The sequence below is a fragment of the Crocodylus porosus genome, unplaced genomic scaffold, assembly GCF_001723895.1.
Source record: "Crocodylus porosus isolate Cpor-Errol unplaced genomic scaffold, CroPor_comp1, whole genome shotgun sequence".
Classification (NCBI taxonomy): Eukaryota; Metazoa; Chordata; order Crocodylia; family Crocodylidae; genus Crocodylus; species Crocodylus porosus.
The window spans coordinates 44,025,200-44,037,961 of record NW_017728947.1 but is presented as its reverse complement, the minus strand read 5'-3'; the positions used below and the strand labels follow the sequence as shown (position 1 = coordinate 44,037,961).

Below are 12,762 nucleotides of genomic sequence, written 5' to 3'. Positions count from 1 at the left end.
GTTTACCACTAAATGTTCTCTTCTAAAGTAGAGCTCGGCTGCCCAGGTTGTTTCCTCTTTCTAGTTCCATTAAGAACAGAGGTCTGGAGCAAATGTACAAGAGATCAAGGTGTACACTACAGTAAAAAATATCAAACGTTGTTCATAGGCTGCTCTCCGAACCTTCGTATGAAATTAGAGCATATTGTTGAGCCTGCAGATCCATGCCCACTACTGCCTCCCCTGCCCCCTGGTGAATGTCACAGAACTGGCAGATGTGGCTGCCTGATCCTGAAACAGGGCTACTAATAATGCAAACTTCAGACTCCTGTCATTTTAGATTTAGGGGTTGACATTAATGCAGACCAGTGTTACTGCTTTAAACCACACAGCAGTGACTCCATTATGCCTCAAATTCTACTTGTATGAAGGCACTTCACTCTTTCACAGTTGATCATACACTGTACCAGAGCATGCTTGAGCGCTGTCCTGTTCGTTATGTAGTAAGTACTTGGCTAGTGACAGATTTCCTGCTTCTTGAATTCAGATTTATGCAAAGGGGTGAGGCCTACGTCATGCTGAGCTGATAGAGCCCCAGCACTATCTCACTTCTACAGACATTTGATAAAATCAGGAACTTCGGATACAAGTAGGAAAGGACCTCACCTCAGAACCTATTAGAGAAAAGTATGAAAATGTGGTAGGGCCTTTCTCCCATCCTGAGATCCATCACAGTACGGGGACTTCAAGGAGTCCAAGGATCTCATTTCTGTTGTATTTTTTTGTTTGATGTGATTTTTAAAGTCAGTTTTCTGGATGTTTGAAAATTGAAGTCAGAACATTCGCTAAGAAGTTGGCTGAATGTTGCAAGCTTGCAAAATGGAAGGATTCCCCCTCATTCCCCCTGTGAGTATCTGGGGTTAATTCCAATTAGGGCTCATTGGGTTCAGCGACAAAAGGCAAACCAAACTTGGATTTATGACTTGAAAATGCCTCTTTTTCTTTGTGTGAATAATGCCTGGAAGTCAATATATAAGCTGGTGACAAGTTTTCTAATGAATGGGAAGCTAGTGTTTCCACTCTGAACTTCTACAGTTGGTTTCATACACTAACCTTATGATTTATTTTATTAGTGTAACAAGCCAGGAATACTTTTCTCCAAAGCTCACTGTGTGATAAAAAAATAGGTTTTGTTTGAGGTTGTAATTATTCATAAACAGATATTTCAATGTGCTTTTAAATATTTAAAATATTTGCCAGACAGCGAGAGAAAGGTGGACAAATGCTGATTTTATATTTTGGAAAATTCAAAACTGGGCATTGTTTGTAGAGGCAGAAGTCTGACTTTTAGATTCAGCCTTTCTAGATCTTCTTTTGTACCTTTACATTTTTTATTGTTAGGTTGAGTAAAAGTAGAATTTGTGCCTGGGATAATCTCAAATCATTGCTGCTTTGCCCCACCCCATTGTGTTACGCAGAGCTGAACATTTTTCTGTTTAGACTATAAAAATGTCAAAAGGACTACTCAGAATTAAACCACCAATTAATTCTCTCATTTTTTTCCAAAGTTGCACCTTTTTCATGTATGATTATATGAACTTTTCTCTCCTTTTTCCTTTAAGTTTCACTATATTATCAATGTTATTTTTAGATTATTTGGGGAGGGGTACTTTGTTAAGAAAATTGTCTCACTAATCTCCTATTTAGAAATATCAGCTTTGTAATGAGAAGTCTGTAAAGTAGAATGTGTAGGTGGCGGCCCTGGGTAAACTGGTTGACTCTATAGAAGTTCCAGAGAAGTCAGCTTTTACTTTGGAAGGGAATTTTACTCTGTATTTTATTTGGTAGATACTTTACCGTAAGTGCCATGTCTACTTTGGAGAGATAGTGAAGTCTCAGAGTCACTCTATTAAGATTTGTAACATGCTTCCCTTAAGGAAAGCTAAAGTCATCTCTTTCCTACCCTTCCAAAAGGTAACTCTTTTAATTGCTTCTAACTGTTGGCATCCATGATGATGTCAAAATATTTGTGACTGCAACAGTATCTTTTTCTGCACCTGCTGTGGCAGCATTTTTCAGACTGGAGCCCCTAGATCCATTAGCTTCTTTATAGTGGAAGCCCATTAAATTCTATTTTTTAGTACACCCTGTTGCCAGCATCATAGTCCAGTGTTTCTGTCTGTGAATTTGTCAGAAAAACAATTTGAAAAGGAATTGAGTGAATAGAATATTTCAATTTCTGTTGCTCTCTATAAATTAATTTCTAGGCTTTTTTTCAGGTCATTTAATAATTGTACATTCTCTCATTAATACTGCCACAGAAATGACCCAAACCTAAATAAGAGGGTTCTCCTGTCTAATCTAAGATCTCATTCACACGTAACAGATTTTCTCTGGAGTCTTTCTTGTATTCTCAAATCCCCATGTGCAGATGAAGTGAAAATCTAACACCGTCAGGCCATAATTCTAACTTTCTTTGTTAATCCTTTCAGATGAGAATGTTGTCTATAAGCCTTTCCAGGGGGAGGATTTGTAGAGAAAGTGGCTTCATATCTTACTGAAACACTTGACAGAAGAATTATTTTTTATATATATAGGTGATTTAAAATGCTCAAGAAGGGGGTAACTCTGCATTTTCCTACGTTTTTAAAACCTGTTTTGAATTGCATTGTTTTGGGCAGCAAAAATTTAAGCCCACATGGCAACATTATAAATAGCTGTGCCCACTGGGGCTGTTCTTGGGGACAGAAATTAGCCTGTTTGTGGAAACTGGAGGGTTTCTGTGAAATGACACTTCAACACTTCCCTCTTCTGCCCCTCCTCTTTCAGTCGAAGATAGGGCTGTAACTGTCTCCCCTCTTGATTCTGCAAGAAAACTATTAGCCTCAGTCTGGAAAATGCTGGTTGAAATTGTTTTAAAAGTTACCTCTCTCTGATGGTTAAACAATTAATGGGAGACACAGTGGGAAGAATCAAACTAGTGTCCTCCGGTTCAGTGGAGGCTTCAGCTGTTTTAATACTACGGCAGAAATCCCTAAAAGGTCAATCCTTTTTCTCTAGCTACTCAAGCTATAAACAGCCACCTACAGAATCAGTATTTTGCTGTGATTTTTTTTTTGTGAGAGGGAGAGTAAAAAAAACCTTCAGATACAGCTGTTCAGCAAAACTGCATTTCCAGTGTAGGATGGCCTACAGGATGATTTCTCATCTTTCTTAGAAAAAGTCTATTCTAGATTTTTCCAAGGAAATAAAACTGGTGTTGGCCATAAAACAAGTCTCAGTCACAAATCATGAAAAGTTGGGTATTTCTGCATCACTTACCAATGAATAGTTATGTCATGATAAAGAATAAATAAACCAGAACTCAGTAAATTTATAAACTGCTAAAGCCATCTGACAAAATCTTAGTCACAGGAAAGAATATTCAGGTTATCTTTGGTATGCTGTTGTACCCTTTCAATTGGACCCTTTTCACTGATACCCAGTTACCTCCATCTAAACAGCTTTCCTGTTGTTACAATGACTTTATCTAGGTTTGCAGAGTGAAAGAATAAAGTGGAGCAACTTTCCCTTTAATAATAGCAGTGGCAGATGCAGATCTATGCGTTTGTTGAACATTTGCTTGCGATAGGAAGATGGTCTTGGGTAGAAAAGGAGAGCTTCAGATGCTCATCGGTTTCTGAAAAAAACTTCCTGTCACTCTTTCTCATAGGTTATGGAATTAGCATAATCCACATAAACTAAAATTAATTACCTGACTACAGTGTAACACATGCCTTTCTTTGGTTCCTGTCTGGAGAAAATTGTCAAATCAATGTTTGTAATGGAATAAATAATGACTTAAAGCAAGCTGGTGAAATGTGTGGTTGTGTGGGTGGGGGGGTTCCAGAGGTAGGCTAGTTCACAGTGGGTATTTGTGGGGAGGCCAAGTTGGCACAGCAGGACATGGTGGGCCTAAAGGGGAAGGAGGTTCAGTGAAAACTCTTTCATTTTCCTAACAACAGAAAAATATATATTCTAATGAAGCTTAAAGCAAAAACTAAGCTGAGATTTAGGGAGGGATCTTTGAGATGTTTTCTTTGAAGGATAAATAACGCCTCCAATCTTTTCTGTATGATACAGATCATCAAATATAATCTTAGTACACAAAGTCAAAAAAATCTTTACATTTATTGTAGAATGCCATCTATCCCTTATCCCAGCCATGCAGATAAGTTATCCATGATGAAAAGTGTTTAATATTAAGTACCTTGTCTGGGGCAGATTATTACAGAATACATGAGATAAAAGATTCATAATGATATTTTTCTTGGTCCAAGGAACGAGCAATCAGGAAGGAAACTCAAGGCAGGAAGTCTTACTAACCACAAGGAAGAGAAACTAAGGGCCACACTTTCAAAATAGGATGTCCTAAAGTCAGGCTTCTAAATCCATAATTAGGCACCTAAATAAAAGCAGTCCGATACTCAGAGATGCTGTGCATGCACAGTACCTTTCAAATCAGTTAGCATCAGTGCCGTAGCAATTAAGTTTTGGTGCCCAGGGCAAAGCCCACAGCAGCAGCCTGGCCTTGCCCCGTGCACAGATCCAGGGGGCGCATGGTACCCCATGCTTGCCCGAGGCTGCATGCAGTGGTGGGAGCCCACCTTCCCCCATCTCCATGCCCCCCCAAATAAGCCACTTGCAGCTCCATCCAGTGTCCCGCCCCAGCTGGGCAGCACCTCTTGGTGTCCCTTCAGTGCCCAGGGCAGTCACCCCACTTGCTCCCCACCTTCCTATGACCCTGGTTAGCATAGTAACTGAAAAATATGTTGGTTTTATTTAGGTACCTAACTTCTAAGCACTGAGTTTTTGTAATTTCTGTGAGTCTGTCATCAGAGTCTTCCTATTATTCTGATTTCTCTCTTATCTGTTTTTAATTTCTCTCTTATCTGTTTTACTCCTACTTCATTTCTTTCTTGGATTTCAATTGACTGCATCTTGAGAATCACAACAGCTAGAACTACTGCTAGATGGCACATCTTAACTTGTACTATTAGCTTTCAGAAGATAGAAATAATTGATTCCTAAGTCTAAGTGTTTGACAGATTACTGGCTCTCTAAACTGAAATGGCAGAATATGGAAAATCTGCTACCTGATAGTTTCTTTTCTGGGTCTAACCTTTTCCTTTGTCCGAGATATATGGCCAGTACCAATCTTCTTCAATTATAGATGGTAGCTCAGACTTGTCCACGTGAGTCTGGAGTTTCCTTGGATCAAGACCTCTGGGGGAGGTCAGTCCCAGAACAGAAATCATCAGGTAACGAACTGTGTTTCCATTCTTTACTTGCTAATGTGGGGTATAACAAACAGAAAGGAAAATTATTACGGAAGAAGAAGCAACAAGGAAATAGAAATGTTCTCTACCTTACCTGAAATTAGTAGTGGTATCTCTATTTTGGGGCCTCTCCTTAGCCCTTCTTACCAAAGGATTTTTCTGTAGAGAAGTGATAATAAAGCTTGTAAAGTATTATAAGTTCTTTTTTTTTACAACCCAGGAGGCTGCCCTTTCTGCCCAGGATGCTACTTTTAACATTGCTGAGTAGGTTATGACTTCTGAAATTTGTTTACCTGTGTCTAAATATGTTGCAATGATACAGCATTTAGCTTGTGAGGATTTGACAACTCTTTTAAGTGTCAAGTAATTGGAATAAGAGGAAACAAAGATATTTACCTGAAATAATTGGTATAATTTTTACTATTTCAATAGAATTTCTTATGGTTAGAATGTGCTTTGTTTTTACTTGGAAAAAATGAGCACTGGTTACTCAGATGACTCAGATAAAAAGAAGTATGGTTCACATATTATAAAAGTAGATATTTCATATTTTTTTTCTTGCTGATATAAGCGTTGCCAGGAAGTATGAATTTATAGAAAAGAAACACAGGGAGTTAAACTGCAGAGAAAGTGAAAGCTAGACCCCCCACTCCCCTACAACTTCACCAACCTGATTATCCCTTGATATTTAAGATGGACCCGGTTTCTTTTTCTTATGATGAGTTCAGTAGCTTTTGTCTTGAGGAATCACTCTATAACCCAAACTGTAGATTAAGAAATCAAGATGGCACGATGTTTTAAGTTACTTGTGATGGGAGAAGGAATGAAGAAAAAATGAGAAGGGCAAACGAGGATTTCCAAAAAGATTTCAGCATTCTTATATCCACCTGTCTAAAATCTGTTAAGTAGGATATTCTACCATCTAGACCTATACCCATTCCCTGATCTGGGTTTCTCTCTGATGTTCTGAGACACAGTTTACCCCTGAAGTAAGTGAGTCAAGTTTTGGCCTTGTCCTTGAATGAAAGTTTTCAGTTGTTCTTGGACTTTTATTACTATCTTGTCCTTGTTGTTGTACTACATTTTTTTTCATGAGCAAAATCCTATCTGAGAACTTTGAGACAGAAAGTATGCCTGAAATAAATAACCACCATTCAGAGCTGAAGTTACTGGCTGGCCAGTAAGTTACCTGCCACTGCCATAGCCTTAGGGCAGTGGGGGCCAACATTTTTGGCAGGCACACCGCACATTAAGCTCCGTGCCCTCCCCACTGACACTCCACTTCCCTTCCTCTGCCTGACCTGTTGCTTAGCTTTCTGCTTCCTGCCCTGTCTGCTGCTGTGCTGCCTATCCCCTGTTGCCTGCCACACACTGAGACTGCCTATGCCACTTGTGGCATGTGTGCCATAGGCTGGTCATCTCTGCCTTAGGAAATCTATGGATGAGTTGGTTTCTTTAGTGTAGCTTTGCATTCATTGGTTCTAGTTGTTGTTTCTTAGGTCAGTTCACCAGGAAATTCTCACAGGTGATGATGACCACAAAGGACATGGTTACCATTGAGGCTTTGGAAAGGTTTACAAGTTCCTTCTAAGAGTGATTTTTATCTTTTTTGGCTTGTTACCTTCAGTTGAGAAGAAATAACTCTCAATGAAAAAATCACTATGTCCTTTTCTAGGAAAGGACTGACCCTGGAAAAAACAACAACTTGGGTTTTAGGAGACTGTATAATGTAATTGCTTTGCCACCTGATTTTTAATCCCTTTCCCTGACATTTCACATTCCTCCCTCGTGACTTCGTTGAAGGCATGGGAATGGCAATACTGTTCTAGTTCTCAGTGGGCAGTATGTGGCCCTTGTTACCCTTCTCAACTTCTTTCTCTGTTAGATATTGATAGCTCTTGGCAGCAATCAACTTATACCCCATAGTCTCAAACATCTGGAAGGTGGGAGAAAAAAGCAAACCTGTTCTGCTTTTCTGGCTTAGTGTTATCATAAGCCAAAGTTGCGAAATCCCTTCTTCAAAGGAGAGGATAGGACTCATGAAAAGGTGAGGATCTAGAAGTTTTGGGCTCCCCCCCCATATTTTTTTGGCCATTCTTTGTTTCTTTTGTTTGCTGTAGTGTTGCTCATCAGTCCTTCGAGCCCTTTCTGTCTGATGACCTGTTTTAGACCTTAGTTTTGAAGGAAAAAAGATGCCAAACACCAGTACTTGTCAGTCATCCAACTGAAGAGGAAGCATAGGGGGATATTTTTAGGAACCCAGATATTCAGTTGAACAACAAGAGTCATAAAGGATATTAAATTCTGCCAGTTGCCTAAAATTTAGGATGGGACCCTGCGCCTTTTCCCTTGGATTGGCTTGCAGGTAGATGGCCTTTGGGAGTTTTTTGGATGTACTTCTTAAGACTACTTGATCACGGAAGAGAGTTTGGCTCCAAGGAGTCTGGGCACCAGGAGTGTTTGGGCTGCAAGGAATCATGGAAGAGTTCTTCCTCTGTAGTTCATAAGCATGTCTCCTTATACTATCTGGCTTCCTTTGGCAGATGGGAGAGGAAAATAAACAAAACAAAAAGCTTATCGGGGTAATCATTTGGGGACCAAAGCCTCTGAAATGTTAGCTCTTAAGGGGGGAGAGAGTAGAGTAAAATGAAATATTGATAAGCTAAATAATATGCACAATTAATCAGTAACATAACATGCATACTTAGGATCCAGTGTTTGTTTCTCTATCCTGAAAATACATTTTTGGGAGAGCAATGCAAGTGCTTTATATGAATCACTGGTCATTGACAAATGATGAGGAAAAAATGTTTAAATCCTCTGGCCCCAGCACTGTCAGTCACCTCTGTCCAACCAGTAACAGCCACAAACCACAGCACCACTCACCGGGATCACCCACATGAACCTTTAGGGCAGGTTTTTGCCCACAGTGGTGGGAAGGAAGGACAGCAGATGTCTGTCAGTACTGGAGGTTCACCTAAGGAAACCTGTGCTGGTAGAAGAGAGTCCTGGCTTATGCTTAGTGTCCAAAATCAGACCTTTCTGACAGCATTACACAAGTTCTTGAATTATTTTTCCCTGACTATAAACAAGGGGACAGAGCAGGATAAATACATTTCTTCGCCTTTGATTTCCAGATAGTAGCAATGCTGTTTCCCATTGGCCCCCAAGAGGTGAGCTCCCATTTTTTCAGGCACTTTTTGGTTTCTGGTTTTCTTCTTATTCCCTACTAGTATAACAAGAATTTTTGAAGCCCATACTTTCCCCTTACCCTCTCTGAGGACAGTTCCTTGGTATTTCTCTGTCCCTGACTGGCCTGCAAAACAGCTTTGCTATTGCTCACAGGTCTAATTATTCCTCCTCTCTCTGCAGCCCTCTGAAGACATGGTAACCTATGAGTCAGACCTCTACCGACAGCCCCATGACTATTACCAATATCTCAACAGTGATGGAGACAGTCATGGTGGTAAGTTAAAAAAAAATCTCTTTGGTGCATTCAACATCCTAGGATACTCAAGAAAGGAGTTTGAGGGCCTTCAGGAAAGGAAAAAGATATAGCAGAAATAGAAAAAGTACAGTGAAAGCCAAAAAAATATTAGTGATATGGAGAGGCTTCCATAAATCATTAATGGCATAGAAAAATGAAATAGGGTTTTACTACTTATTCTCTCTTGCAATACAAGAAATAAGGGACATACAATGAAGTAAGTAGCAAGTATAAAGCAAACAAAAGAAAGTTATTTTTCATACAGCATGCATTTAACTTGTGGCACTCCACCATAATATGCTATAGAGGCTGATAATTTAAACAGGCTCAAAGCATGATTGGACTAATTCATGCAAGACAGGTCCTTTAGTGGTTAATAAACATAATGATTAGGGACACAGCCTCCACATAGCCTTCCTAGGACCCCGAAAGTATAAGGAAAGAGGGAAAGGTGAAAGATAAGTCTGGGTCTGGATAAATATTCTTTTCCATGGCATCCATTCTCTGCCACTGTGATATACAGACTACTAGGCTAAATCGACCTGTAGTCTGACCCATGATGGCATATCTTGTGTTGTTATGAGCAAATATGTCACTATGATCTATGGAGTAAATGCATCTGCTTTGGAATTAATAATAATACTGATTTATTCAACATTATGACACTGATCCAGTCTAGCAGGTGTATCACAGAAGAGAAACCTCAAAGGCATGGAAATGATATGTAGAGCTTCTAGGAGATGCAGAATTTTGCATCATATCCCCTCTATCTTTCATTATATTCACTGTCTTCTGTCCGTTTCTTAATTCAAATCTCTCTCCTGGCTTCAAAACTCCCTGAACCTGTATTTGTGTCATCCTAATTGTCTGACTTCACTTCAGTGTCTGCCACACTTGTCTTCAGCTCTGATTATTCAGGCCTCATACAGACACTCAGTGTCTCCTGAGAAAGTCACTGCTCTCCCAGGAGAAACCACAAGTGTACAGAAGTTCAGGATTTTTCTTCCAGAGTAAAAATGGCTGCCCCAGGAGAAAAATAATCTGGGAACAACCAGGGTTCAATCACTCCCAGGGAGTTTCTCCTGAGAGAGTATCTATACAATTAACCCATTTGCTCTTTCTGTTTCTCTAAGTTCTTGCTTGCCTTCAACCTCACATATTTCATTCTACCTTCTTGGGCTTTCCTGGCTGCTGCCCCTACTGAAACCTTCAGTATCCCTCCAGGACCGTGCTAAACTTCTCTTTCACTCTGGTTAAATGTGACTTTTCTTTTTACCTTACCAGTGATTGGATGTAAGTTGTTTTACTGTGAAACATACAATAGGACAGTTTATTATGTTAACTCACATGTGTTGAAGAGAAGGTATGTCTTGATGCTTCCTACAGCTTGAAGGACCCTTTTTTTTTTATGGTGACTTTTATTCCAGGCAGTCCTATATTTTACAAATACCATTAAACCTGGGATTAAACCTGGGCTATGTTATGGTGGTTGCCTAAATACCTCATGAGTGTTTGAACCTAGAAGAGCCAAAATCATACCCCTTGAAATTAATAATACTAATACAGGAAAAATGTTAGAATATTAACTGAGCTGGTCCTTCATTACTGTTGGAAATAAGTCACATAATTATTATTATTTATCCTTTTGGATAATATTCTTTTTGAAGTATTTTAAAGTGTTCTGGGATACTGGACTCAGCACTGAGTCAGGGGGACAGCACCAGCTATCAAATCACTCACACCTCTTTCCAGAGCACAGCAGTCCACTGGCACTGTGCTGGAACACTGGAGTCAGTACTGAGTCAGAAGGAAAAGCACCTCCTATTGTACCAATCATAGCACTTCCTGAAATTCTTGGGAGTTTCCCTGGAAGGCTGTCATTCACAGAATAATTAGTCTTCAACTATGTTATATATAAGAGAGCTAGCACACTGACAGCACAAGGTACTATGTCAACAAAAGAAATTAAACAGGGCAGCAAGTTTCTGCAGAAAGCTGCCTTGCACATTGGGCATTTAATTGAAAAAGTCACTTACCTAAATTTGTACTTTAGGTTGTATTGACAGACCAGATGTGAAATTCCTTATTCTAGACTAAATAAGAGACTGAGCACTACAGAGTAATCCTGTTTTGATGCATCTACCATGTATAGCCTTTATCAAGTGACATTAGTAAAAATGGTCAAAAGGGTGTTAAGACCCTAAAGTTAGGTAATTAATATGTACAGATTCAGGTGATTTAATATACCTATGTTTGAAAATGTTGACTTTAACCTCTTGGTGGCTCCAGTTCCATATCCATGAAATGGGGACTTGTGCATCTCACAATGGCTATAACAATAAAGTAGTTAATATTTTTAAAGCCCTATGTCAAAACATATATGATAATCCCCTGATGTCATAAACAATCAAGCAGTAGAGTCTCTATCATAAGCTTATCAAACTCCATCTTAAAATTAGCTCAATGTTTTGCCTCTGCTATTCCTATGGAAGGCTGTTCCAAAACCTGTTCAGTTTCTGTTCAGATGTTTACAAGTCCTAAATCTCACCAGAATGCACAACACAACTTCCAAAGGCTAAGAAGCAAATTGCTTAACCACAGGTCTCCAGTTTACATGGACATTTGTCTCTTGCTAACTTTTCTAAATGATTACAACTATTCATACACCCTGCTGTAGAAGCAGGCCTTCAATTTAATTCTACCAGTGCTTGGAGAGGAGCATAGCAACTAAGTATCCTGCCACATACACATCAGATAAATTAATATTTATCTGTATTATGATAATGCCCACAATATACCACAGACAACCCAAATATTACACCAAGCAACAAACACAGAATAATAGAAAGGAATAAAGCATACGCACTAACTCTTTTTGCTGTTTGCTATAGATATCAACTAGCCTCAATTTAGCCATCTTCATATAAGCATCGAAGTAGTAGCAGGTCTTGAAGAAGGATGTCAAGGAGTAGAGGAAAGATGCCTTACAGCCTGCTACAAGGAAGTAAGGAGTGATGTGAAAGAATGTGCAAAGGTTTTGTGGTAGAAGTGGATAAACAGAGGGGTGGTGGCACTGAGGAAGGTGAAAGAGGTAGGGATTGATAAAAACTAAGAACAATGAGAACATGATATAAAACACAAACAAATAAGTAGGGAAGGGCAGAGTTGTGAAGGGCCAGTTAACTTTGAAGTATATTCCAAAAACTATCATAAATCATCAATGATAGGCCTTTGCAGGATGTGATTTTGGTATACTGGGGAAACTTCAAAGCTGGTGGTGGAGCTAAAGAAAAAGTATTGCAAGCCCAACCAAAAAAAAATCTTATGACTAATGCTCTTGTGAGGCTGTCAGAGAAATATTGCTAGACAAAATGAATACTCATTCTGACTTTGTTGACTAGAAACAGATAAAAAAAAGTCAAAATGTCTTGCTGAAATGATACACTATACCTCTGCCACTGCTAGAAAAATAAAGAACAAACTACAGGAGATTTATCCAGGTACCTGTATTGTTCCATACATTTTCTTGGTACTATGATTTCTGTCGTACTGCATATTTATTTGAGGAGATACTGAAGAGCATACAACAGAAACTCACTAACATACACCCATCAATGTAAGGAGACTTATAGCACCTAAGTCAATGTAGTAAATGTAGCAAGTGAACAAACAATTTTAAAATAAATCCAGCTATTGAATCACTAGATGTATTCTTTTTCTAAGGGCAGTTCATACATGTATAAATTTAAGTATTGGCAACTATCACTGATATTATCACTGGTTTCATGATATTTGTTGGGGTGGGGGCAGGCTTTAAAGCCCCTGTTTCTGGAGGAATTTGATTGCATAAGAATTTTAGCTTTCATTTACAAAAAAAGGTTTCCAGCCTCCATAGTATTGAAGAACAGCTCTAAAGGCTCAAAAGCCAACAGACAAGTAGAAAGAACCTAATAATGATTTTATATATATATATATATA

At 39.0% G+C, this 12,762-nt stretch overlaps 1 protein-coding gene across 2 annotated transcripts in view; it reads left to right on the top strand.

Moving 5' to 3' along the window:
- Positions 1–585: 585 nt before the first annotated feature.
- Positions 586–12,762, top strand: part of SPI1 (Spi-1 proto-oncogene) — a 22,800-nt gene continuing 10,623 nt past the window's right edge. Inside the window, exons 1-2 of one of the 2 annotated variants that reach the window (XM_019552298.1) lie at positions 586–885; positions 8,670–8,763. In XM_019552298.1, the coding sequence (XP_019407843.1) occupies positions 841–885; positions 8,670–8,763 (139 nt within the window). In that variant the 5' untranslated portion in view covers positions 586–840. Of the gene's footprint in view, positions 886–8,669; positions 8,764–11,675; positions 11,789–12,762 lie in introns of those variants that run through there. The other variant, XM_019552299.1, reaches the window with a different exon arrangement.